Source organism: Macrobrachium nipponense, chromosome 2 (assembly GCF_015104395.2).
Source record: "Macrobrachium nipponense isolate FS-2020 chromosome 2, ASM1510439v2, whole genome shotgun sequence".
Taxonomy (NCBI): domain Eukaryota; kingdom Metazoa; phylum Arthropoda; class Malacostraca; order Decapoda; family Palaemonidae; genus Macrobrachium; species Macrobrachium nipponense.
In genome coordinates this window covers 82,532,078-82,559,832 of record NC_087201.1, presented here as the reverse complement: position 1 = coordinate 82,559,832, position 27,755 = coordinate 82,532,078, and the positions used below count along the sequence as shown (strand labels likewise).

Here is a 27,755-nt window from a genome sequence, read left to right as displayed (position 1 = left end):
GAAACGTAGCTCTATTGGAGTGCCTGACCCCTACATGTTTTCTTGAATATTGAAATGCTTTCATTTGAATTTGTGTACAGTAACAATATGAGCCACTTAGTGATAAAAAGCCCTTACCTGACTGGAGGTCAACCTAACCTAAGCGATGATGAGCATCGTTCCAATGGTGGGTCATTCGTGATGGAACTTACGCTGAGGTTTGCATAATGTTACCTGTACTTACGAATCAGTGAACTTAATAGCAAGAACTTGTTACAAAAGGGGCAAAGGTCTGTAATTAGAGTCTGACGTTACAAGATATTAATTAGTGATTTAGTACCATTGGTCTGTTTGAAATTGGTAACAGCCACATTGAAAACTATTAATAGTGCCATAGTACTCATATGTTAATTATCTTGACTGGTATCATGTTTAGTCTATGATTCGTGCATTAAGACATTTGAAGTAGACTGAAAATATTAAATGATGAAACACTTCTAAAATTAAAACACTGGCAAAGAGGTTGCAAAAGTACACAGATATCATTGAAGTAACCAATAAAATAAATCGGTGAATAAACAACAATAACAACAACAACCGATATGAAACTTATGGATGCAACCAAATGTCAATATCCTACAGCGGAAGCAAAACCATAAAAAAAGAGTTGTATGAATGGATGGCAACACGTTCATTCAAGAAAAGACATTTTGTAGGTCTGTACATTATTTATGTCTGTACGGTACTTATATATTGTATAGAAATGATACAAACGAAAATTAGATAGATAAATATATATGTAGTTTCACCAATGTCTTCAAAACATCTATTGTAAGCCAATAGAAAGCTTACCTGTCCAGGGAATGGAAATTTATCATTTTCATTATCCTAAGTATCCTCAGTATAAGAAATTACAATATTATTGCAAACACAAAGCAAATGTAGCTTGTTATACGAGCAATCGAGTCCTAAAAGATGCCACAAATTCTATCTTGTTTTCCTTATACTTATACTAAAATTTTGCTTCTCTATATTTTAAACTTATTGCAGAGTTACTCAGCAATTTCTCGAGTACTCGCCGTCTACGCCATTTAACCAAAAAGTGTGTTAGGACTTGGACAGTGACATCTGCCTGTGTTACATAACAAACGATTCACAAAGGAATGAACCGACATGAATGACAAATCTCTGCATTCCGTAAAGGCGATACAAGTGTCACCCAAGAGTCAAGAAAGGGCTGAATGCAAGAACGTGTTTCATACTACAGGGGAGAACAACCACTGAAAGGACAACAGTAATATTATTATTTTGGGTGACGTTTGAGTGTGACCTACCGCCTGCGTAGAGAGAGAGCGGGAGTTTAGCGTCCATGGAAACCCATAAAAAATGGAGAGAAGAGAAGGCAGTCCTCATTATCACATAGATGTAAAAGGATCAGATACTAAACTATACTAAGAATAAAAATCTAGAAAGAATGGTTAAGCCTTGAATACTGAATTAATTAAAAGGCATTGTAGGACGAATGCTTTTGATTAATTCATATTTTCTGTAGCGATTACAAAAATTTCATTCCTAAATGCAATCATGCAATTTACGGTGCTCAAGGCCCGTTTAGCCTATCAGTCATTTTTCTAAGCCTTAAAATGCTCAGTCATATAACTAAATACTACAGAAAGATTAATAACCTCTTGATTAGATAATGAACGTAACATCTATAGAATTCTAACAAGTGACTGAGTACTGAAAAATGGATAGGTATACATTTCAGCCAAATGTCAATAACTTTATCTATATGAGGAGACTGATTGCTGTGGTCTATAAAAACTACAAAACCTCAGAGGCAAAAAATGTTTTATAACTGGAATTCCCTTTCAAATTAGCCTTTATACGAATTAATATTTTTTCTATTTGCGTACTTTCAACTTGCAAAATCTAATTTTTGCTGAAATTGCATGACCCATGATTATGTTCCTAAAGTTCTCAGGCAATAGATGTATTAAATATCAGAGATAAGGAATCTCTTTGTCTGTGAATTTCGGATGATTTAATGTGATATATTTGTAGGGTCCAGAAGCATAATTTTAGATGTTACAAACATTTTAACGCTAATATCCACTTAAAAATCAAAGAGATAATGCTCTAATTTGAAAATTAACAACAATAAATTATTCATTGGTAAAGAAAAATTATTTTTAAGAGAGGAACATGATTCCACTTTATATCACAAGAGGTTTAAGATAAAGCTTTTCACGCTCAAACTTTGACCTCAGTTAAACTGAAGTTTCACGGAAATGCTTTTCTTAACCGTATCAGAAGCACAGAATCGTCTCCTCGTAAACTTGGTTAACCCTACAACACTACTGGTAAAAACAAAAGTAATATCTTTTTTGAACTATTCATCCCAATGAGGGAAGAGTCTCCCTTAGAACTGAAGGACCAACTAACCTGCGTAGATGATGGGTTCTTCAGCTCCTACGCGGAAGAACACAATGGCCGGAAGAGCGTAGACTCCTAATTCCTTGGCCAACTTGTTGTCATCGATTTTGACGAAGTCAATGCCGTTGGCGTCGGCTTCGTCGTCGATATTCTCAAGTTCCGCCAGGACTTTCTGACACTGCTTACAGCCTTCTTCGGAATCTGATGACAACACATAAACATGATAGTGTATAATGATAACCTTGATTTTGGTAAACATTTAATGTATAGTAATCTAAGAAGACACAGGTCATATAGGTACTCTTGTTGTTTGGCATTTTTCTAGCACAATGCTTGCCAGCACCGGCTCTTGCTAATAGATCAGGCCATAAACATACTCCTGCCATCTGGGCACAATGCAAGCATCTTCATAATACTAGTATATATATATGTTACTGAAACTTTCACTGTAAGGTAACGTTCGCAACACTGATTACGAATTAGAACGACCTATATCTTTCTCACTGAACCATCCATCCAAAAACTTATGTAAGATGTAGGCCATCCATCCATTCATCATCTAACAGACATGAAGGCCATCCATCCATTAATTTACAGAAGATGAAGACCATCCATTCATTTATCAACTTACAGAAGAAGACGGCGAGATAATCAGTGGTCTGGCGTATTCTCTCAAACATCTTCCGGTTGACCTTTTCGATGGCGTCATTCAGTTCCATGTTCTCAGGGGCAGTCAGCCAGTCCAGGATGTCCTCGTCATCGTAAAGATCACCTGTGTTTCGAAGAGACTTTTTAGTAATGTTTAATTTCATTAAAAATTTATAATGTGAAAAAAATTATAAATCGTTTACGGTAAAAATGTTCTTGGATTTTATTTAGATAACGCGTTTCTTTCTTCTTGTTTTGCATTTTATTCGGGAGTTAAAATTTTGTTTAAGCCTTTCATTTCACACTTATACCTTCAATCAAGTTAAAAGTTCTTTTATATACGAAATGGCATAAGCTCCCACAGAGTGCTCAAGGTTTTTGTCAACATACAAGACCTTCCATAACCATAGTAGCACTGTAGCTGTCCAATTTGCTTATATTTCCCAACTCCCAGTCTAGTGAACAGGAAGAAGAAGAAGAAGAAGAAGAAAGAAGAAGAAGAAGAAGAAGAAAAGAAGTTGAACAGAGAGTTAGAGGAAGGCAATAGCAAGAACACAGTGAATTTCTTTATGTGTACAAAACAAATTACAAATCACTCCACTGCTCTTCAAACTCTATTTCATTTTTATCCCTCTCCTCCATCTATAAATCAAGAAGATAAGAAGTTGAACGGAGAGTTAAAGGAGGACAGTAACAAATAGAAAAAGAGTGAACTTCCTCAAGTATACAAATCACACCACGTACTCTCCAAACTCTATTTCATTTATCTCCCTGTCCTTCATCAGCAAATGAAGAACAACTCCCGGACATAATACCTTTCAAGGAAAGCCACGCGCTCTCTCTTCTCCTCTTCCCTCTCGAACTCTTACCTTCGTACTTGATGTGCTTGGCTTTCCTGAAGTAGACGAGACCTGGGGGGTTTCGGAATCCGTACTTCTTGGCCATGAGCCTGTCGTTCATCTTGACCAGTTGGATGCCATACTCGGCCGCTTCGTCGTCGATCTTCTCCAGAACTCGTAGGACTTTGGGGCACTCGTCGTTCTCCTCGTTGACTGTCGTGCAGCGACGAACAACGCAAGAGTGAATGATCATTTTAGCAGGTAATAATAACATTAAATGAATCACAATACTAATAAAGATCTAGAATAGTACATTAACTATAATAATCTAATGATAACAATCAGAAAATCTGGCAGTTCCTCAATTGGAACCTTAGAAGTTTAAGCGACGGTGCAACGCATTATGCACTACTACTCTAAAACAATTCTCTGTGTTTTACTGATACTTTTATCTCTCTATTTTTTAATTGACTACATTATTTTTCCTTTTCTAATAACTGATCTCTTCTTCCTCTATTTCCTATTACCTTGTGTTACTTCTTGCAAATAAACATCATATTCTTTGGAAGTTTGAATTTCAAGTCAATGACCCTTGTGGGCTTCTTCCATGTGAACAGGGTTCATCTTCTGAATAAATTAATAATAATGATAATGTAATTCTTGCATATGACTCTCACAATATTCACTCATATCCTTGAATGTAATCTGCAAGTTAAATTAGAATTCTGTGTTATTATAAGAAATGGCAGGAAACTGACAGCACATAAAACCTACGAATGACGTAAAACTCGAAGAAGCAAATACCATTCAAAGAACCACTCAAAATTAAAGAAATGTAAAGCTAAAGTACTTAATAAAACTCACAGAAGTACACAGCAAGGTAATCTTGTGTATCGATGAGGGTGTAGAGCATCTGCCGGTTGATATTTTCAATGGTGTCCTCATGGCGCTGTTCAATCAGCCATTCCAGAACCTCTTCCTCGTCCTGGATTTCACCTGTTTACGTGTAATAAAGGTCAGATAGGTTCCATAACATCTATCTCACCTGTCATTTCACAACCCCCCTCCCCCCTCTCATACCTCATAGATGCTTAGCTTTCTTCATTCAGTATCAAGTTAACGGTCTTGTATAATTTACTGTACTGGAGGAAATTCTGTCAAGTTTGTTTATGAGTCATGGCTTTGAGTAAATTACTATTTCATGAGGATTTTAACATTTTTTCAACTATACAAGAGAAATTAACTTGTTAATTTACCTCCATATTTTTACCTAAAAGTGGCAAGTTTAAAGATCTCATTGGTAATGCTGATATAAAAATTGCAAAGAACATTGCAAATTTATTATTTTGTGATGTCATGCTGCATCTCATGAAGTGCTTCTCATGTTACAGTTACAGTTATGGAATCTGACATATACCTGGCTTCAAGATGCAATACGTGTAATGCTAATAGTTGTCATCAGAAGCATTACTTTCGTTGACTAAATCTAGAATTAGTTTATTCCTTTCTAGACGGGTACAAAAATATTCATAATTTCTGAACAACTACTAAGCTGATGTGTAACGTTTAACAAAAATAATTTTGATAAAGGCAAAATTTTATTTCAATACCAGTAGAGTATCGAGATTCGAACTCACTGAAAATAAGACTAACTTTAAAAGATAATACTATTACACTATTTAATCTCCGTTTAGAATAATCAAGTTCATCACCCCTTTCCATCTGCTAAATAACAGCCTGTAGAAAATCTACATCCGACAGAACTTACCACATCTCCCTCTAGTTTTGTGCGGAACTTAAATGAGATGGCTGGAATATTTCTGGGACCCGGAGTTGTCTCTCGTTTTCATCATAGTAGTTCATAACAACTACACTATAATATGTGCAAAAGCAGAAACGTTTCCTAGCCAAAACCAAAACACAAATATAAAAAAACTTAAAAAAACTAAAATAAGCAAAAAAAACATAATATAAAAACTAAAGATAAAACGAAATTTACAGGCAAACGGAAGCCTATGAAAATGATTCATATGGAACTTAAAATATTTTAAGAAAAAATATGACAATAGTGCTAAGGGTAAATCACGAACAAGAATACCAAAGAAATAGCTCTAGCTTTCCGTGCTTACTCGTCGCCTGAGAGATGACCGAACCTGAAGCCAAAGCTTCAGTGATGCACCTTCAGACGATTTTTTTTATTAGTGCCAAAAACATCATTGACAAACTGAACAGTCACTACGAACTCAGACGACATGCTGTTAAATTGGAATTCTAACTAGAGGGCTTCATAACTTCATCGCAGGCACCAACTAACGTCGCTTAAACAAACCAAAGCAAATGAAAAATATAAAATCATGCGTCTACAGCAACCACACAGCAGCAAATGCACAAAGCAACAAAGTGGAGAAGTTAAAAATTGTTTCCAATGTCTTTGGGGCTTAAAGGTAAATTGAATGAACACTGAACATAAAACAACGTTAAGTATTCGTTCTGTATGGTGACAAGTTAGATATGATTTTTGCCACAAGAGGAATAAAGATACAACACTACTGGCTACAATTGATGACTGGTAAGGTTGATGTTTATTTTCGGTTTCCAAAGAGACTTCAATTACTAGTTAATTTTCGTTAATATCTTTACAGACTCCTAAGTGCAGGTGATGTTTTGAAAACCGCCAATAAGTAACAGTGATCATTTACAACATTTCTTAATGTAAAGTGACTTTAAGAAACAGTTCAAAAAATACTGACTCAAGGTGATGACGAGAACGTCAGTCAAAGAGATCTGCCTCAATGATCTTTCATCTCAATCTTAATGTGTCTCTATCCTCTAAAAACGTATATGACGATCATTTTGCATTGACTGTTTCTCTCTCTCTCTCTCTCTCAGGGCGTCAGGTGAAGTGTTCAGAGTCTGTTCGGAAAAAATGAAGAAGGTCTCTGTTGTTGGGCAAAACGAAAATGCTGAGGAAAGAAAAATGCGGATGGCGGGATATAAACGAGGAGGTCGGAGCATTCCTCAGGAACCATCCCTTACTAGCTTCTGCTTCTCCTTCTTCTTCTTCTTCTTCTTCGGTTGGTGCAGCTTCCTCTTCCTCTTCGTCTTCTTCTTCAGCTTACATCCTCGTCTTCCTCATCCTCATCAGCTTCTTCCTCTTCCTCTTCCTCATCCTCATCAACTTCTTCCTCTTCCTCATCAGCCTCTTCTTCGTCTTCCTCCTCCTCTTCCTCATCAGCCTCTTCTTCGTCTTCCTCCTCCTCTTCCTCATCAGCCTCTTCAACTCTTCCTTCTTTTCTCATGCCTTCTTCTCTTGTCTTCTCTCAGCTTCCTTCTTCCTCTCTCTTCTTCATCCCTCATCAGCTTCTTCAGCTTCTTCTTCCTCTTCCTCATCCTCATCAGCTTCTTCAGCTTCTTCTTCCTCTTCCTCATCCTCATCAACTTCTTCCTCTTCCTCTTCTTCATCAGCTTCTTCATCTTCTTCCTCTTCCTCTTCCTCATCCTCATCAGCTTCTTCTTCCTCTTCCTCTTCATCTTCTTCTCCTCATCTTCACTCAGCTTCTTCTTTCCTCTCTTCTTCATCTTCCTCATCTCATCAGCTTCTTCTTCCTTCATCTTCCTCATCTTCATCATCTCTTCTTCTTCCTCTTCCTCTTCCTTTCATCCTTCCATCACTTCTTCTTCTGCTAATCCAAGCATCTTCAATTCTTCCTCTTCCTCTTCTCATCTTCATTCTCCTACTTACTCAGCAGCTTCTTATTCCTTCCTTCCTTCTTCCTCATCCTCCCATCAAGCTTCTTCAGCTGATTCTTACTCTTCCTCATCCTCATCAACTTCTTCCTCTTCCTCCTGCTTCACAGCTTCTTCCATCTTCCTTCCTTCTTCCTCTCCTCATCCTCCATCAGCTTCTTCTTCCTCCTTCTATCATCCGTTCTTCTTCCATCATTCTTCATCAGCTTCCTCATCTTCCTCTTCTTCATCTCTTCATCTTCCTCATCTTCATGAGCTTCTTTTCTTATTACTTCCCTTCCTCTCATCTTCCTCATCTTATCAGCTTCTCATCATTCTCTGCCTTCTTCATTTCCTCTTCCATCTTCATCAGCTTCCTTCTTCTTCCTCTTCCTCTCCTCTTCCTCATCTTCATCAGCTTCTTCCTCTTCCTCTTCATCTTCCTCATCTTCATCAGCTTCTTCCTCCTCCTCTTCATCTTCTTCTTCCTCATCTTCATCAGCTTCTTCTTCCTCTTCCTCTTCATCTTACCTAATCTCATCAAGCTTCTTCTTCCTCATCTATCAGCTTCTTCATTCTTCTCCTCACTCATTCTTCTTCTTCCTCACTTCATCAGCTTTTCTTTCCTCTTCATCGTTCCTCATCTTCATCAGCTCTTCTTCCTCTATTCTTCATCATTCATATTCCTCATCTCAATCAGCTTCTTCTTCCTCTTCCTCTTCATCTTCCTCATCTTCATCAGCTTCTTCTTCCTCTTCTTCTTCCTCTTCATCTTCCTCATCTTCATCAGCTTCTTCTTCCTCTTCCTCTTCATCTTCCTCATCTTCATCAGCTTCTTCTTCCTCTTCCTCTTCCTCTTCATCTTCCTCATCTTCATCAGCTTCTTCTTCCTCTTCTCTTCTCTCATCTTCTCATCTTCATCGCTTCTATCCTCTTCCTCTTCATCTTCCTCATCTTCAATCACTTCTCTTCCTTTTCATTCTCCCTCTTTCATCTTCTATCCTTCATCAGCTTCTTCTTCCTCTTCCTCTTCATCTTCCTCATCTTCATCAGCTTCTTCTTCCTCTTCCTCTTCCTCTTCATCTTCCTCATCTTCATCAGCTTCTTCTTCCTCTTCCTCTTCATCTTCCTCATCTTCATCAGCTTCTTCTTCTCTTCCTTCATCTAGTCCTGCACATCTTCATAGATTCTTCTTCCATAGTCATCTTCATCTTAATCTATCATCATTCATCAGCTTCTTCTTCCTCGTCTCTTCATCTTCATCATATTCATCAGGATTCTTCTTCCTCTTTCCTCTCATCTTCATTTCCTCATCTTCATCCACTTCTTCTCTGTTCCTCTCTCTTCATCATCATTCATCAGCTTCCTTCTCCTCTTCCTCTTCCTCTTATCTTTCCTCATTCTTCATCAGCTTCTTTTCCTCTTCATCTTTTCTCATCTTCATCAGCTTCTTCTTCCTCTTCCTCTTCCCCTTCATCTTCCTCATCTTCATCAGCTTCTTCTTCCTCTTCCTCTTCCTATTCTTCATCAGCTCTTTATTCCTCTTCTCGTCAGCTTCTTCTTCCTCATCTTCACAGCTCTTCTTCATCTTCCTCTTCATCTTCTCTTCCTCGTCTTATCAGCTTCTTCTTCTTCCTCTTCCGCTTTACCATCCTCATCATCATCAGCTTCTTCTTCCTCTCTCTTCATCTTCTTATTCGCTATCTCAATCCGCTTCTTCTTCTATCCTCATTTCATCATTCCTTCACAGCTTCTTCATTCCTGCGTCATTTCTTCCATCTTCCTGCTTCCGTAATTCTTCATCAGATTCTTCAATTCCTTTCACCTATTCATCTTCTTTTCCTCCATCTTCATCAGCTTCTTCCTTCTTCTCTTCCTCGATAGTCTTCATAAGATTCTTCATCTTCCTTCTTCCCTCATTCCTCATTCAGCTTCTTATTCTTTTCCATCATCCTTCATCAGCTTCTTCTTTCCTCATTCCTCTTCCTCTTCTTCTTCCTATCTTCATCAGCTTCTTCTTTCCTTCCCTTCCTTCCTCATCCTTCATTCAGCTTCCTTCATTCTTCATCTTTCCTTCATCCTTCCATCAGGTTCCTCTTCATTTCCTTCTTCATTCCTTCATCAATTCTCATCAGCTTCTTCATTCTTCCTCTTCCTCAATCCTCATCAGTTCCCTTCTTCCTGTTCCGTCTTCCTCCATCAGCTTCCTTCTTCATATTCCTTCTTCAGCTTCCGTCATTCTCATCTTCATCAGCTTCTTCTTCCTTCCTCCTTCTTCCATCATTCATTCAGCCTTCTTTCTTCCTCTTCCTCATTCCTAATCAGCTCTTGTTTTTTTTTTCTTCCTCATTCCTTCAATCAGTTCATCTTGCCTTCTTCCTCTTCATCTTCTTCTATTTGCAATACTTCAGTTGGGAAATATTAATTCGCTTTCTTCTTATGGCTATTATTGTGGAGTTATGGTTAATAATTAGTTTTTGGATGTTATTATTTTGGTTTCATTGTTTGATAGGCTTTTGTGTTTGTTGTTCCTCACCTGTGATTAACGGTACAACAAAATATTTGTTGTAAATCTACATTGAGGGAAGCTTCATTTCAGCTTCTTCTTCCTTCCTTCTTCCTCATCTCATCAGCTTCTTACATTCTTCCTCTCCTCAGCCTCATCAGCTTCTTCTTCCTCTTTCCTCATCCTATCAGCTTCTTCTTTTCTTCCTCTCATCCATCAGCGTCTTCATCTTCCTCTTCCTCTTCCTATCCTCTCAATTCTTCATCTTCCTCTTCCTCATCCTCATCAGCTTCTTCTTCTTCCTCTTCCTCATCCTCATCAGCTTCTTCTTCCTCTTCCTCTTCATCTTCTTCTTCCTCATCTTCATCAGCTTCTTCTTCTTCCTCTTCCTCATCCTCATCAGCTTCTTCTTCTTCCTCTTCCTCATCCTCATCAGCTTCTTCTTCTTCCTCTTCCTCATCCTCATCAGCTTCTTCTTCCTCTTCCTCTTCATCTTCTTCTTCCTCATCCTCATCAGCCTTCTTTTCTTCTTCCTCTTCCTCATCCCTCATCAGCTTCTTTCCCTTCCTCATCCTCATCAGCTTCTTCTTCTTCCTCTTCCTCATCCTCATCAGCTTCTTCATCTTCCTCTTCCTCATCCTCATCAGCTTCTTCTTCTTCCTCTTCCTCATCCTCATCAGCTTCTTCTTCCTCTTCCTCTTCATCTTATTCCTTCCTCTTTCATCAAGCTTCTTCTTCTTCCTCTTCCCTCATCCTCATCAGCCTTTCTTCTTCCTTCCTCTTCCTCATCCTCATAAGCCTTTCTTCTTCCTCATCGCTTTTTTTCATTCCTTTCATCTTCCTTCTTCCTCATCCTTCAATAGCTTCTTCCTCTTCCTCTCTCTATCAGCTTCTTCTTCTTCCTCTTCCTCATCCTCATCAGCTTTTCCTTCTTCCTTCCTCCTTAAGCTTCTTCCTTCATCCTCATCAACTTCTTCATCTTCCTTTCCTTCCATCCTTCATCTTCTTCCTTCTTCCTTGCTTCTTCCTTCCTTCCTCATCCAGCTTCTTCTTCCTCTTCCTCTTCATCTTCTTCTTCCTCATCTTCATCAGCTTCTTCTTCCTCTTCCTCATCCTTCTCCAGCTTTCTTCCTTCTTCCTCTTCCTCATCCTCATCAGCTTCTTCTTCTTCCTCTTCCTCATCCTCATCAGCTTCTTCTTCTTCCTCTTCCTCTTCATCTTCTTCTTCCTCATCCTCATCAGCTTCTTCTTCTTCCTCTTCCTCTCCTCACTCTTTCCTTCCTTTCCTCTCCTCCATCAGCTTCTTCTTTCTTTCCTCTCCTCATCCCTCATTCTTCTCTTCCCTTCTTTCCTCTCCCTCTAGCTTCTTCTTCTTCCTCTTCCTTATCCTCATCAGCTTCTTCTTCCTCTTCCTCTTCATCTTCTTCTTCCTCATCTTCATCAGCTTCTTCTTCTTCCCTCCTTCCATCCCATCAGCTTCTTCTTCTTTCTTCTTCCATCCTAATCAGCTTCTTCTTCTTCCTTCCTTTGATCCTCATCAGCTTCTTCTTCTTCCTCTTCCTCATCCTCATCAGTGTCTTCATCTTCCTCTTCCTCATCCTCATCAGCTTCTTCTTCTTCCTCTTCCTCATCCTCATCAGCTTCTTCATCTTCTTCTTCCTCATCCTCATCAGCTTCTTCTTCATCTTCCTCTTCCTCATCCTCATCCTCATCAGCTTCTTCCTCTTCTTCCTCATCCTCATCAGCTTCTTCATCTTCCTCTTCCTCATCAGCTTCCTCTTCATCTTCCTCATCTTCATCAGCTTCTTCTTCATCTTCCTCATCTTCATCAGCTTCTTCTTCATCTTCCTCATCTTCATCAGCTTCCTCTTCATCTTCCTCATCCTCATCAGCTTCTTCTTCATCTTCCTCATCCTCATCCTCATCAGCTTCTTCATCTTCTTCCTCATCTTCATCAGCTTCTTCTTCATCTTCCTCATCTTCATCAGCTTCTTCTTCATCTTCCTCATCCTCATCAGCTTCTTCTTCATCTTCCTCATCCTCATCAGCTTCCTCTTCATCTTCCTCATCTTCATCAGCTTCTTCTTCATCTTCCTCATCTTCATCAGCTTCTTCTTCATCTTCCTCATCTTCATCAGCTTCTTCTTCCTCTTCCCTCATCCTAACAGCTCCTCATCTTCCATCTTCCATCAGCTTCTTCTTCATTCTTCATTTCTGCTTACCTCTTCTCATCTTCCTCATCTCTCAGCTTCTCTTCATCTTCCTCATCCTCACACCTCTTGTTCATTCTTCTTCATCTTCCTTCATCATCTTGCATCTTCATCAGCTTCTTCTTCATCTTCCTCATCCTCATCAGCTTCCTCTTCATCTTCCTCATCTTCTTCTTCATCATCCTCATCTTCATCAGCTTCTTCTTCATCTTCCTCATCCTCATCAGCTTCTTCTTCATCTTCCTCATCTTCATCAGCTTCTTCTTCATCTTCCTCATCCTCATCAGCTTCCTCTTCATCTTCCTCATCCTCATCAGCTTCCTCTTCATCTTCCTCATTTTCTTTCTCAGGCTTCTTCTTCTTTCCTCCTTCATCAGCTTCTTCTCACTTCCTCATCTTCTCATCAGCTTCTTATCTTCCTCATCCCTCCATCAGCTTCTTTCTTCATCTTCCTCATCTTATCAGCTTCTTCTTCATCTTGCTCATCCTCTCAGCGTCCTTCTTTATCTTCCTCATCTTCCTTCTTCATCCATCCCTCATTCTTCAATCAGCTTCCTTCTTCATCTTACCTATCCTCATCAGCCTTCTTCTTCATCTTCCTCATCTTCTCAGACTTCTTCTTCATTCTTCCTCTCTCATCCAGTCCTCTCATCTTCCTCTCTTCATCAGTTCTTCTTCTCTTCCTCATCTTCCCTAGTTTTCTTCTTCATCTTCCTATCCTCATCAGGCCCTTCCTCTTCCCATTCTTTCCTTCATTCCTCATCAGCCTTCCTTCTTCATCCTTCTCATCTTCATACAGCTTTCCTTCTTCATTCCTTCCTTCATCCTATCAGCTTCCTCTTCATCTTCCTCATCTTCATCAGCTTCTTCTTCATCTTCCTCATCCTCATCTGCTTCTTCATCTTCCTCATTTTCAGGCCCCTCTTCTTCACCTTCATCTTCTTCAGCCTCTTCATCCTCATCAGCTTCCTCCTCTTCCTCTTCACCCTCATACTTATTGTCGTCTTCATCATCACCTGCCTCATCTTCCCCTTCCTCATCAACCTCATCATCATCAGCCTCACCTTCATCATCTTCCTCCTCTCCCTCTTCTTCCTCCTCCTCCTCCTCCCCCTCCTCCTCCTGTACCTCTAACAGATGTCGAAAGTTCATAGATATGACCGGACTCTCTACGCTCTCTGAAAATGCGTTGACACATGCTGTGAGCATCCACAAGAAAGTTAACTGGGAGTTTGGCAGCGCGCCCGACACTGAGCATATCTTTGCAACGCCTGGAGGTCAGTCAAGTGTAATGTTATACATGAGATGTTAGTATGTGCCATGTCAATGCCACTAACTTCTTCCCGCTCATAATCAGTAGTTTTGTCCCAGGAAACAATGAGAAACTTTGTATTTATACTTCCTTCGCTTAATGGGCTGGCTCACCTATGGGTACCTAGCGCAACAGAGGCCATGAAATTTGGCATACTGGGAAAAGTATGATAAATTTATTTTTAATGAATTTTGAATGCTTATTATGCAGATATTGGGCAAGTCAAGGATACCTGAATATGGATGAATGGTAAATGTAAAACTGCATAATGAACCAGTGCACAAAAGAGAATTCTAATCCTTGTTCTGGATAAAGTTACTGGCACTGGTCTGTCTGCTCTGAAACTAATGAAAGAAAATGGTCAGGGGGATTCAAATAGCCCCTGATTATTGAAGACAGCCAGCAGACGTCCCACAGCGATACTTCAACCTCTAACTGTCAAAATGGGAACACCAAGCTCTTCAACCTACGAAAAAAAAAAAAAATCCAGATCGTTTATTTCCAACGATACTTGGGTGTGGCAAGTCATTTTGAAGGCTACTAGATTTTGGTTTATGGGAGTCCAGGACATAAAAATGACAGCCCTCCCACCCCCCACCTCCCTACTGTCAAGATAGTGCCGGTCTCACTTTCTAGACTTGTCGGCCTGCCGATTACCAGAATCCCGAGATTGCAAAACATATAAAGGGACGTTTGTGTTGCAGAAAAAGTACTTAACAGCAACGAAAGCACTCAGGACAGAATTTCTCACTGTCGGTGGTATATATCAGTGAATAAACTAGCTTGCATGGTATCATAACTGATGTTGTTATTGTAGGATGCAAAAAAGACCCATCTTGCGTAGATTTATGAAGTACATATAAAATTCTTTAGCTTTTGAGGGCCACTGCCCCTTTTATCAGATGAAATGGCGCTCAAGAGTACTCTTGGGATTTCCTGTTTATAATTGAGGTACTTATAGATCACACCAGGTGTCCGTTTTTGTTGACACTGAAGACACTATCATAGAGGTTTTCCCACGGGTTGAGATTTAGGATTACCGGATACTGGTCAACCGCACAAACAATGGCTACTTAATGACCACTCAATAGCTCTGCACTGTTATTTTAAGTTATTGCTTCTGAACATGTTACAATTCTCAAAGTTTATTCTGTGGCTTTCGCCCCAGCAATGACAAAGCAATATTCCTGTTCTCTGCTCTTAACTTTTCTTGTTCAGTGAGAGCTCTGTCAAATTTCTGCCTGTTTGTCCAACATATGAAATGTCCCAATTATGGCATTTTGTGACATATTCCCATAGTTTTGTTTTCCTTCCTTGTCTGCAGCCTTCTTGCCCGTCTCAATCCTGATGGTATTATTTGTGATGAATCAAGAATTCGTGGTCTGCATTTTTGTATTGTTTCTGCAATTTTACTATGAAAAGGCAATTGTATGATAGTTTTATTTTCTATACTACGCAAAGAAAAGCTGATACGATTAATGACTTTGTGGTTGCCCAGCCACATTTATCTGTAATCCTAATTCCATCCTGGGAAAGTCCTTTATGGTAGTATCTTGAACGTTAACAAACTCTACAATAAAATCAACATAGCGATTATGTGGAGAGTGTTGAAAAAGCATGGTATTGTACGTACATTAAAGCAAAACAGCTTAACCAGTGAAAACTTTTAGACTTTTTAGATGATATAGACCTCGACATATGATTCGAGTAGAATGACACGAACCGCCAAGTGCCAACGACCAGCTGGGTTAGTAGTTACATGGATCTATCTGACTCAGGTCTAGTACAAGCAAAGGAATGTAAAAGTTTTAAAGAATCCAGAGAAACATTTAAGAAAATCTTGTTTTGGTCATTCTAATTCATCCCAGTCACCAAAATTTTTATTATGGTCTAGTTAATGACTCAGTGGTATGGAATATTGCCATCTTATTTCCAGTGATGTAGCTATGGCTAATCGTTTTGGAAGAACTGAACCAGCTGTCGTTGACTTGTTCCCCTCAGGTCAAGGAGAGTTCATGCTCCGTTTATGAGACTGTTGAAACCAATTAGACCACCTTTTCCTACGTTTATTCTACAGAAATTATCCGTCTTCTGATTGCATCTTTGACATCTGTTTTATTATGTTGTTTCACCAATTGCTGCTAAACTTTGAAACTCTTTCAGCTTCCATTTCCCAAATCCCACATATACACATGTATATATATCATCATAAATATATATATATATATATATATATATATATATATATATATATATATGTAGTATATAATGACGGATATATATATATATATATATATATATATATATATATATATATATATGTATATATATATGTATATAATGAGACGGATATATACATATATATATATCATATATATATATATACTAGATATATATATATATATATATAGATATAATATATATATATATATATATAATATAAAGAGACTGGGTGTAAGTCCTAACCAGTTTCGACTTCATTTTTAAGCCACATTATTTGTTATTTGTGGAAAAAAGGGGATACCTGGAATTAAGGTAAAAATGCGATATTGTGGCAGTACAGTAGCGATGCCAACACTGACCATTTCTAAGATAAAGAGAAGTCAAACTAATTCCCAAGTAACATGATCTCCATAGCAAAGATATGCAGTGCCAAGACGCTTTTGTTATTCTCCTCTCCCTTATATTCACTGCTTAAAGCATATTTCACTGAAGGTAACACTGTTTGAAGATGTGGAGTTTAAGGCTTTGTTTGTTGACGAGGAAATGAAACGTAAAATGAGTCTTTTTGAAAGCTGCTGACAAATAAGAGCTAAATATTACATCTAATTACATAGTTGAAAACACTCAACCAAGGCTGTTATCACTTTTAATTTAAAATTCGAGTGGTAAAACTATTTTTAATTAATTTTCTAAATATCAATAACATTTCATTTTGAGCAAAGCAACAATGCCACGTTTTCTGTACTGGCTTACTACTAACATTGATTATTACGCTCTTCTACTTATGAGTTATATATAATTAGACCCCGTCACTTTTCTAAGAAGCTTGACTTAATGGACCAATCAACAGTCCAATGAAAGTCAATGAACAATAATCTCCTTAAAGGGACGTAGCTGCAAGAGATGTTAGCCTTTCGATTCTCAACAAGTCTTTTGGGATAAGGATGCTAGCCACATGCCCTTGACAAATAGGGATGTAACCCATCTCTTCTTTGGATAACAGATGTACTATATATATATATATATATAATATATATATATATATATATATATATATATATATATATATACATATATATATATAGTATGTATGTTACCGACTTGTTGGCTGAGTCGGTAACTTTACTGAAGTCCTGATTTCTTCTCTGTGCGCTGTTTCGAACCCACGAGATAACAAAAGTTATTATCAACTAAAAAATTCCCCTTCGGTTAACATATATGAAAATACATTAATTCCGAGGAAGAACGAATTGGAAATTAAAGGATATTTATAGCTTAATGCATGTATATATGTGTGTGTGTGTGTATATATATGCTTATATAGTATATACGAACACACACACACAAACACACACACACACATATATATATACACATATAATATATATTATATATATATATATATATATATATATATATATATATATATATATATGTGAACATCTTTGTGTGTATGTTTACGAATACCTGCGCATACGCTCTCGAATCCTGCAGATGTATGAAACAAAGCGCCTAAAACTCCATCATCTTTCAGTGTCCCATAAAGCTCTCAACATATATTCAGAATGGGTCTATTTATGTCCAAATGCAAGATTTATTATCTCCATCAGTATTTTGCCAACTCCTGTCCATGAATTAGTGTGGGAAAGGGAGCAACGCACGATGCCAGCAGCCTTACTTTTATCCGCAATAAGCCAAGACATGAAGTTGTTCCCTGGAGCGTCGTCATCTGGGGGGCAGCATCATGAAGTCAAGGTCAGTGGAAGGTCAGAGGCTGCACGTTTAACCCTTCTTTTAAAATATCTAAATAATGGCTTAAGCAGCGAAAACCCAGACATAGCGACAGCAAAGGCAACAAAAAAAAAATAACATTGGCAGATGTTACGAAGCTGACTAGAACAAAAATGCTACGCTTACAACTATCCTAGTTTAAGATGAAGCCTTCTATGAAGTCTTTTATTGTAAGGCATATATTAAATAGCTAAAACTAAAAAAAAGACATGGATGATGAGTATCTAGGCTAGAGTGACTAGAGTATTGTAAATAACCCATAATACGCTGTTAAAAACGCTATATGGTCAGTAGAAACTCATATATATCTCTTACCTTTTACCTTCGACTAAATGACTCCAGTGCAATGCAAACTTTCTTATATGTTCTAAAATACTGTTACTTAATCTGGTTACCTAATGCCTTCAATGTTCAGGTGAGGATCCGCCGGCTATACATGATTTGATCAAACACTTACTCGAAATTGTCATCTTATTTTGCCCTCCCATTACGGAAACATGAACGTGGCAAAGTTACTATCTTTTCGTACTTTTTGATTCTTTATCATGTACAAAGTTATGTAACCTTTATTCTTTCACTTCAAAGCCATCCCTTACCCATGCTCTCTCTCTCTCTCTCTCTCTCTCAATATCTGAAATTCTCTTTCCCTCTATATTGGGCGCCTTTTTCCCTTTTTCTCTGACCTACTAGATTTGGAACTCCTCTCTCTCTCTCTCTCTCTCTCTCTCTCTCTCTCTCTCTCTCTCTCTCTTGTTTTCTGCGATAAACAACTGCCGTTTTCTCACCGTCATAAATGCTGGGAACTCCTCCTTCGAAGTAGACTAAGGCAGGCAGGTGACTGATGCCGAGCTCTTCGGCGACCTCGACGTCGTTAGTCTTGACGAACTGGATGCCCACCTCATCCGTCTCGTCGTCAATCGTCTCCAGCTCCGCCAGAACCGTCTCGCAAGTTGGGCAGTTGTCGTCGTCTGTGAATGTTAAACGAGGCATTACTCCACTTTCACTTTTGAGGAGAAAGGCAGGGACTATTCTCCACTATGGAGGCAGCAGTCATTAGGTTATTCAGCTTCTTCGCTTTCCTTTCAAAACTGAATTCGAGCACGTCTGTCATTTTTAACGGCTTAGAAAGCTCTTTCGTGTTTTCTACAAACATCTCCTAGTCGAGTTGTGAGAGCCTATTATAAGAAATGCTAAAACTGAATGATAAAAACTTTGAGGATTCTGATCAGATGTGGGGACAGTTCTACAACGGTTGTTCACGTTCCAGTTCTCTACTAAGTCAGTTATCATTCTATTACAAATTTCTCTTTGATGTTCAGGCCAAATGTCTCACTAGTAAGCTTAATGGTAGATACTGGTAGCATGAATGACCTACAGATAAATGATACCCAGAAGTAAAAAGGCGTGGACTGCAGAAAGAACGAAGGCAAAGATAGTCTTCAATTCACTAGAAACTCTTCACGATCTGACTGAGGCAAAATTAGAAGATTCTTTTAGCTACTTCAATGTTACACTTCGAAGTCTAACTTATATTATGTAATGCAAATTTTGCATAATCAAGAAACGTCTCCTGATGGCTACTGCTTCATACAACGACGCAAGTCCTTCATATCGACAGATAATTAGCTATTTCAAAAGAATTTGAATATACGTATATCATACCATAAGTACTGAAGAATTATGAGAACTTTTATATATATGTATAAACAAACAACCAAATGCATATACACATATAAATATACATAAACCAATGCATGTGCGGTACAAGTACCGCACATTCAACAGTTAACTCTTCATACGTGCACAGAAAACTATACTATCTATTTCTATACATAACAAATACACAAATGTATTTGCAAAGACCTGAAGATTCACATTCATGGTATTAAAGTCCCTTATAAATAGTAGAAGCAAATGGCCCAGATGCTCACAGAAATAGACGACCAGATACTCGAAAGTATCGACGAGGTTCTGCAGCATTTGGCCGTCCACCTCCTCGATGATGGAAGTTGGTCCCTTGTCTTTGTTGTCTATAAGCCACTCGAGCAACGCTTCCTCGTCCTTCAGGTCACCTGCGTTGGAACATAAGCAAAAGCGTCTTAGAGACAAATGTATACACACACACCTGTATATATATATATATATATATATATATATATATATATATATATATATATATATATATATATATATATATATGTATGTATGTATGTAGTATATATATATCAGGAAGCTAAATATCATATATATAATATATATATTATATATATATATATATATGATATATATATCTATCATATATATATATATATATATATATATATATATATATATATATATATATAATATATACATCAGGAAGCATAAATTATCATTATAATTAATTTATATAGGTAACATTATCTCTCTCTCTCTCTCTCTCTCTCTCACACACACATACACATAAACACACCTTCATAAATCTGTGGAAATCTATTCCTGAAGTAGACGAGAGCTGGAAGGCTGATGATGTCATATTCTTGAGCGATGCCCTCGTCAGAAATCTTGACGAAGTCGATGCCGATGTCGTCGCATTCGTCATCTATGTTCTCGAGTTCAGACAGAATGGCCCTGCTCTTCATGTCATCCTCGGCATCTGAAAAATTAAAAGTTCGAGACTTAATAAAGGAGATATTATAACTATTTTCCAACGAACAGTTCGGAATCGAGATAAAACTCTGACGGTTCACCAGAAAACCAATGTTTAGCCTGACTGGAAATATGCTATCACAAATAATGGCCAACAAGACTTAGTATCGTTATTTCTATCTGATTTCAACATGATTAAAAAAAAGGTAAAAAAAAAAAAAAGATACATAGCGAGGTAGGAATAGTCCTTCGAAAAAGAATCAGCGGAAAGAATATGAAATTAATAATGGCCCATTTAAGCGACTTGGATGACTATACTCTGTTTTTTTCCAGCTGTCCATCCGCCTGCGGTGTTTGCACATGGTAACACTGCGTCCCGGGCTTTAAATAGTTACGATATGTGTAAGTTTTTGGTAAATAAAAGGATATCTGGGTGTGCATTTGCAACTGAAAAGTGTTTTAATAATTTACTGTATGCGAATTACACCGTATATTCGAAATAGGATATTTTTATTATTGAATGTAAGCTGCCTTTTCGGGGTGGCGAAAGGAACAGCCAGATGCAAATTCCATTAAACAAATGCTAAACCAAGTTACATTATATCATATCTGGCTAAAACGCACTTTATAAAAATTAAAAGTATGAACTGATACACTTACGTGTAATGAAGTAACACCTAGCTTAGAAGCAGAGTAGGTGTGGTCTAATAAAATTGACATCTTGCCGTAGTGAACAGCGAGAGAAGCACTTTTCCCGCCACTGAGTCTGGCTGTTCCATTCGCCACCCCGAAAAGGGAGCTTGCATTCAACAATAATAACAATATCCTATTTCGAATATCAACGGTGTAATTCGTATACAGTAAATTATTAAAACACATTTCAGTTGCAAATGTCCACCCAGATATCCTTTTATTTACCTAAAACTTACACATAGCGTAACTATTTAAAGCCTAGGACGCAGTGTTACCATGCGCAAACACCACAAGCGGATGGACAGATGGAAAAAAACAGAGTATAGAAATGTTACCTTCAAGAATATAACCAAGTGACTACTGAACAGAAGTCGGATCAAAATTTCAATGACTTCTTATCAGTGCATAATTACATGACTTTTTTTAACAGAATGATCAACATAGCTTAATGAAATAGAAAAACTAGAGCAAAAACAAGTCGATTAGCAATGATGGAAATTTTAGCATACGTTTCTTGAGGGGCATGTCAAAATTCGCAACATCAGCCCGGCCAATGAGAGAGAGAAAAAAAAAACATTCACGATAAACTTACAGAAGAAAACAGCGACGTTGTTGGACGTGTTTAGGATTCTCTCCAGCATCTTTTCGTTGACCTCCTCAATCTGATTCGGGATCTCCAAGGTCTCCTCCGAAGTCAGCCAGGCCAGGACGGCTTCTTCGTCAGACAGATCTCCTGTCATAGGGACGAGACCTCTGTGAAATGCTAGTGGTCTATATATAATATCCTTTATTTATTGCTATAAAGTTACATGATTATATATATATATATATATATATATATAATATATAATATATATATATATATATATATATATATATATATATATACGTGTGTGCGTGTGTATATATATCATCGGCAAGACCAACTGTCATGGGAACGAGCTTTCTCTGCAAATCTAGTCATGGGGACAAGACCTCTGTGAAATGCTAGTGGTCTGTATATATCCTTTATTTCAATTGCCTATAAAGTTACGAATGACTTTTACGTATATATATAATCTATATATATATTATATATATATATATATAATATATATAGATATATATATATATCAATAGAAGGAGGATCCACAGTAATATTCTTGTATATCCAGATTAAATATATTTGTGGAAATATTTACATATTTTTCATCTGGATATACAAGAATATTACTGTGGATCCTCCTATTGATTTCTTAGAAGCACGATACGGTGTTTTTTCTATTGGATATATATATATATATATATATATATATATATATATATATATATATATATATATACATATATATATATATATATATATATCATATATATATAAATATATATATATATTTATTTATTTATATATATATATATGTATATATATATATATGTGTGTGTGTGTGTATGTAAGCATATCAACGGCAAGACCAAGTGTCATGGGAACGAGCTTTCTCTGCAATTCTAGTTAGCTATCTGCTATATACTTCGTTTTCCTTTTTATAAATTTACTTTTATAAAAGTAACGAATACATATTGTAAGATGTAATTTATGCTTTAAACTCTTACCTACCTCAACAGTTTTATTAAATTATTCCACCGTGAAATGAGAGGTGTTCGGTGACGGTTAATTATGACCAGGTTAATTCCAAGTAATGCTTGAAACGCAATTCTGGGTCGAGACATGGCTCAATCTTTGGATAATAATTTGTCATTTGTCGGGATACATTACGTATTTTATGTAAATCAAATAATTCATATACACTCTTTTTCCTTCCTTTAAGAAAATTATATTATTATTTAGCTTGACACTAATATTTCCCATTAGCATATGACTCACTATCTATCAAGCTATAAACGTACGCCAATTTCCTCTCTGTCTCTCACTCCTTCCCTGACGCGTGTACATGCACAAGCGCGCTCGCACACGCACACACGCTCACACACACAGGCGCCCGCACACATACACGGAGTGACGCCGATTCACATTACCTTTGAAGAGAATGGCCTCGCCGTTTCTGAAGAGCGCCAGGGCGGGAATAGTCTTGATTCCGTATTCTTTGGCGATGCCCGTCTCCTCTGTGGTGACGAAGTGCATGCCGTGGTCATCAGTGTCGTCGTCGATGTTCTCCAATTCCTTCAGGATGCTGTCGCACTGCTCACCTTCGTCGCACGCACCGCCTAGGGAGGGTAGAGATGAGGAGAGGAGAGCTTTCGTCGTGAGAACTCAAAATGACACACATGAACTTCAACAATGCTATTCGTCATGTCATCATGTTTCTTCTCGAGACTATCTGTCATTTCCTCAGATTGGCTCTTGGTAATTATACAGTCTATGCTAACCACTTAAATTATAATCTAATCCATATTGTCGTCGTTGGAATTTCCTTGAACTGTTGCACCACATAATCTGCTATAAATACACTTTCACGGATGTGGACGAATAAATATATATTGAGTGCTTCAACGAACCGAACAAGAGGGATATAGTTGGGCTGATGGAAGATCAAAATTCTGTACAAGATTATAAGAATAAGCCACATGTACGTAAGCATGATAGAAGAGTTAAAGTAAAAATTCTTTTACAATAAATCCTTTTCACAGACAATTTCTCACCCAAATTCTGAAATTATGGTTTCAAATATACATGGAATTAGGCAAGTGTAATATACTGTGAAGAACACTATACATAAATACGGTAAGTTACAACTGCTAATTCACTCATGGAAAAATAGCAGCAGTTTTGATATTATATTGCGAATTTTGTTTTATTTCCTAGTGAAGATTTTACAGAACTTAGTCATTTAAACTGGATTACGTAGCTCTACTATTTATTTCTTGAAAGTTTTTGAAAATGTTTGACAATAAACTACCTATGAATTTAGTCATCGTAAGAATGGTTTCGTTTGAAGTACCATAATGATCAAGTCCACATATTTATATCATGCATTAAGTATTCAAAAAATAAACACTTGATTTAGATCTTATCAAACATGAGTTTAAAAATCTTACTTCAAAAACATAATAATTACACTGTTAGATGTCAAGCTTCTTTAAGATGGCAGTAACAACAACATCATCTACTTACTGAAGTACACAACAACATATTCGAAGTTGTTGATCAGGTCATCGAGGATCTCGTCCGTGACTTCTTCGATGGTGTCTGTGTTCTTCTGCTCCAGAAGCCACGCCAGCACCTCTTGCTCGTTGCTCAGGTCACCTGGCGGGGAGAGGAGACAGCTCAGAAAGAGGCCATTTCTGGTGAGAGCTTTCAGTGTTCCTAGATTTACATTCTAATACAGTGTACATGGCGAACTTATGTGTACGCATCTCTTTGTAGCCGCAGCTATCTCATAAAGAGCCGACTTCCTAACACATTTCAGATATATTTCCCAGGAGGGTGATCTTTCTCCCCAGGTTGGTTGCTACTAAGACAGCAAGCTAATACAGACCCATCTCACCACAGTAACTTTGATATTGCACTTGTTTACTTTAAAAGGCTGAAATATACAGAATCTAAAAGCTACATTCACTAATAAAAAAATGATCTCTAATTTTAAGCGGATCGGTTTCTTCAAAATTTGGAAGTTACTTGCTACTGCACGCGTCGAGTGTGAACGTGAAATGAATGCACTTACCAAGGACTTAAATTTATAAAGAAAAAAAAATTGAATTTCGAGATCATAGATATGGTACAGAAGAAATTAATTAGATAAATGAGATAATAATAATTCATCTGTCTTACGAGAGTCATATGATACTGGTAATACAATCCGTAAGACCAGAGTGAAAGGACAAAGTGTTCAGGATAGGAAGGACGAACAGTAATTATTTTCTGAGTCGATGAAAGATGTAAAGCAAATAGAAGGGCAGGTAGCCCTTACGCCGTCAGGTAGAAGTCTGCTCTAACTAATGCGTCAGTCCAAGAATTGCTCCAAGTGAGCTTCATTGCGGCAGGATAAAAAGTGGTCAAAGCAGGTGCCCAAGCCAAAGAAATGGGAGTGGGGAGGAACACCTACCTTCATATATACTCGGTATCCTGTTTTCGAAGTAGACTAGAGCAGGAAGATCGTCAATGCCGTACTCCTTGGCCTCAGCATCATTGTCAATCTTGACGAAGGGGACACCGGCCTGTTCACAGTCGTCGTCGATGTTCTCGAGTTCGCCCAACACCTCGTGGTCTTCTGGGTCGTCCTTATCGTCTGTAAAACACAGTCACTTTGGTCAGTGATCTAGAAAAACTCACATCTCAAAAAATACAGTTAAGACTCAAATATGAAGCCGCAAATATCGTTCAGTGTCAGATTCGCTATAGTTGTTTCTAAACCTAAGTTCCCAATTCGAATCCTGGCCAGCTCAGAAGCACTCATCAATTACTGTAATTCCCTTTAGGCGGAAGTCATCTCCACGATAAAGTGAATTCAATACGATATTCGTCATTGATATCTAAGTTTAAAAAAGTCACGCATGTATAAGAGACAAAAATTAATTATTAAAGCTATTTAAAATATATAATTACACCGAATTAAAATACTTGAATCACGTAAAATTTGCACAATAAAAATATATCATCAATGTAGATGCGTGTCTACTGCATTCTCTTCTTTGCATTCCATGTTCTGACTCTCCTTCCTTGACTTCCCTCTAGAATCCACGTTTAACATGAGTTTCCTAGGAATTGGAACGTCATTCGTCCATCAGCTGCCCGGTGTGTGACGTAAATCCCACAATTATTAGCTATCTTAAAACTGAATTTAGTCAAAACGATTATAAAACATACACATTTATCGAAGGACCAAAGAAATTACTTATTGGTCGGTTGTCTTGCTTTTACAACTGTGTGCAACTCCCAATTGTTGAAATGCTATCGGGGCATAGATGTTATGTTAGATATGCTAAAAATTCCTGCTCCACCATGATAAACTATATAACAGAAGATAACTAGACTTAAATACCAGGTAACTCGGCCCATGAAATGTTCCTTTGGGAATAAATTAACTTTCACTGAGGTCATCAGGGCACCAATTAAGTATCCGAGGGACTTCAGGATTCATTTGGTTCATATAGTACCCCTTGAGTTGACTGGATAGAATACCTTTCTATTCTGTCATCCATTACACATATAATCAATCACTACTTGAATGACCAGAAACGGCAGCCACGTCGAAAGTAAGCTGCTTAAAGGGTCAGAATGCTATTGTTAGTGAAGACTACCCAGAGAGAAAAATCTCAATTGACCGAGATGCTCAAAGTCTGAATGCCGCAATTGTCGTGAAGAGAAAATTCCGTCGCCAAACGAGCATCTAAGAAGCTATTTCCGGACGGCGGGAGCCGGAGGACTTACAGAAGAGGACGGCCAAGTAGGGCTCGTTGATAATCAGTTTGTCGAGCATCTCGTCTGTGACATCAGCGATTTCCTCGTGATCCACGTGGTGGAAGAGCCACGCCAGGACGTCCTCCTCCTTCATGAGGTCACCTACAGGAGAAAAGAGAGAGAGATGGAGAAGGAGAAGTAATTGCTGTCATCAGTTTCCGCTCTAGAACAAAAAGGCAAGACGTCAGGATTCGAATTTTCGCGGCGAACATAAAGATAATTAAAGAAAAGATACGTCAGGGTGGCACAAGTAGAAAAATAAACTGATAAATTCGTGAATGGCATATAAATGTTTACAGTATTTTGGTTAATATAATAATCATAATAAAGAGCCATACGCTAAATAAAGACTCACAATCTGATCGTGTGCTTTAAAGCTTACAGGTATATAAGATGATTTCGCATTATTATTTTTTAAACAATTTCAATTAAGTTTTATCAGCACAACATTGCCTCCTGAAGATCCCTATTTTGTTCTTGCTCAATGAAAGCTTTAGATAAACTGGACACGTCCTTTTCATATTTAAATTTATCATTACTCATACATTAGGTACTCTTCGTATGTTTTCCTTTTTTGAAAATCATCAAAGCAACGAAATCTATACAGCTGTGGAATTTGATAAAACCACGCCAAAGTCTTCGGAGTTAAATCTCACATACACAAAAAAAATCCTTATATAAAATAACAAGAACTTTCAATTATTTAACTACGAACAGTATAATTAACAACCATTGCCAATTCCTTTGACATCCTGCATATATATATATATATATATATATATATATATATATATATATATATATATATATATATATATATATATATATATATATATTATATATATATATATATATATATATATAATTATATATATATACATACACACACACACACACACACACACACACACATATATATATATATGTGTGTGTGTGTGTGTGTGTGTGTGTGTGTGTGTGTATGTGTGTGTATGCACTGAATGTTTGTACATTTTCTAACTCTAAGACGAAAGCGAAAGTCACATAACATTTCACAATACGATGTAAAATGAAGCAGTTCATCATTGGGAAATGATAAACCAGGAAAAAGATTCAGTGACGGATTACAGAGCATATTGGAGAATACTAAAATACTTTCAAATGAGTCCTGAAGCCGTGGCCACAGCAGGAAAAGATGATTTCTCAACATAGTATTAAAATACGTAAATGCAACAGAGTAAAGTTTCACAAAATTAACCCGCAATTTTTTTAAGTTTTATAAAAAAAAAAAAGACTTCAAGAAGCCTTGTAGTAAGTGGAGGTATGTGAATTTGCAGTGAATATATACTTAAATTAGTTAAAGAAGTTATCATAAAATCGTACAATAAAA

General features: G+C 37.4%; 1 protein-coding gene across 11 annotated transcripts in view; it reads right to left on the bottom strand.

The window, feature by feature from the left end:
* Positions 1 to 27,755, bottom strand: part of LOC135220720 (uncharacterized) — a 153,783-nt gene that overhangs the window by 27,076 nt on the left and 98,952 nt on the right. For 7 of the 11 annotated variants that reach the window (XM_064258141.1, XM_064258139.1, XM_064258140.1 and 4 more), the window contains 14 exons: positions 26,357 to 26,488; positions 25,032 to 25,214; positions 24,101 to 24,232; positions 23,005 to 23,193; positions 21,584 to 21,724; positions 20,123 to 20,305; positions 19,602 to 19,742; positions 18,456 to 18,638; positions 17,558 to 17,608; positions 13,409 to 13,522; positions 4,767 to 4,898; positions 3,933 to 4,115; positions 3,047 to 3,187; positions 2,425 to 2,616 (listed from right to left, as the gene is read on the bottom strand). In XM_064258141.1, the coding sequence (XP_064114211.1) occupies positions 2,425 to 2,616; positions 3,047 to 3,187; positions 3,933 to 4,115; positions 4,767 to 4,898; positions 13,409 to 13,522; positions 17,558 to 17,608; positions 18,456 to 18,638; positions 19,602 to 19,742; positions 20,123 to 20,305; positions 21,584 to 21,724; positions 23,005 to 23,193; positions 24,101 to 24,232; positions 25,032 to 25,214; positions 26,357 to 26,488 (2,097 nt within the window). The remainder of the gene's footprint in view (positions 1 to 2,424; positions 2,617 to 3,046; positions 3,188 to 3,932; positions 4,116 to 4,766; positions 4,899 to 13,408; positions 13,523 to 17,557; positions 17,609 to 18,455; positions 18,639 to 19,601; positions 19,743 to 20,122; positions 20,306 to 21,583; positions 21,725 to 23,004; positions 23,194 to 24,100; positions 24,233 to 25,031; positions 25,215 to 26,356; positions 26,489 to 27,755) is intronic. The other 4 variants (XM_064258146.1, XM_064258147.1, XM_064258149.1 and 1 more) reach the window with 1 other exon arrangement.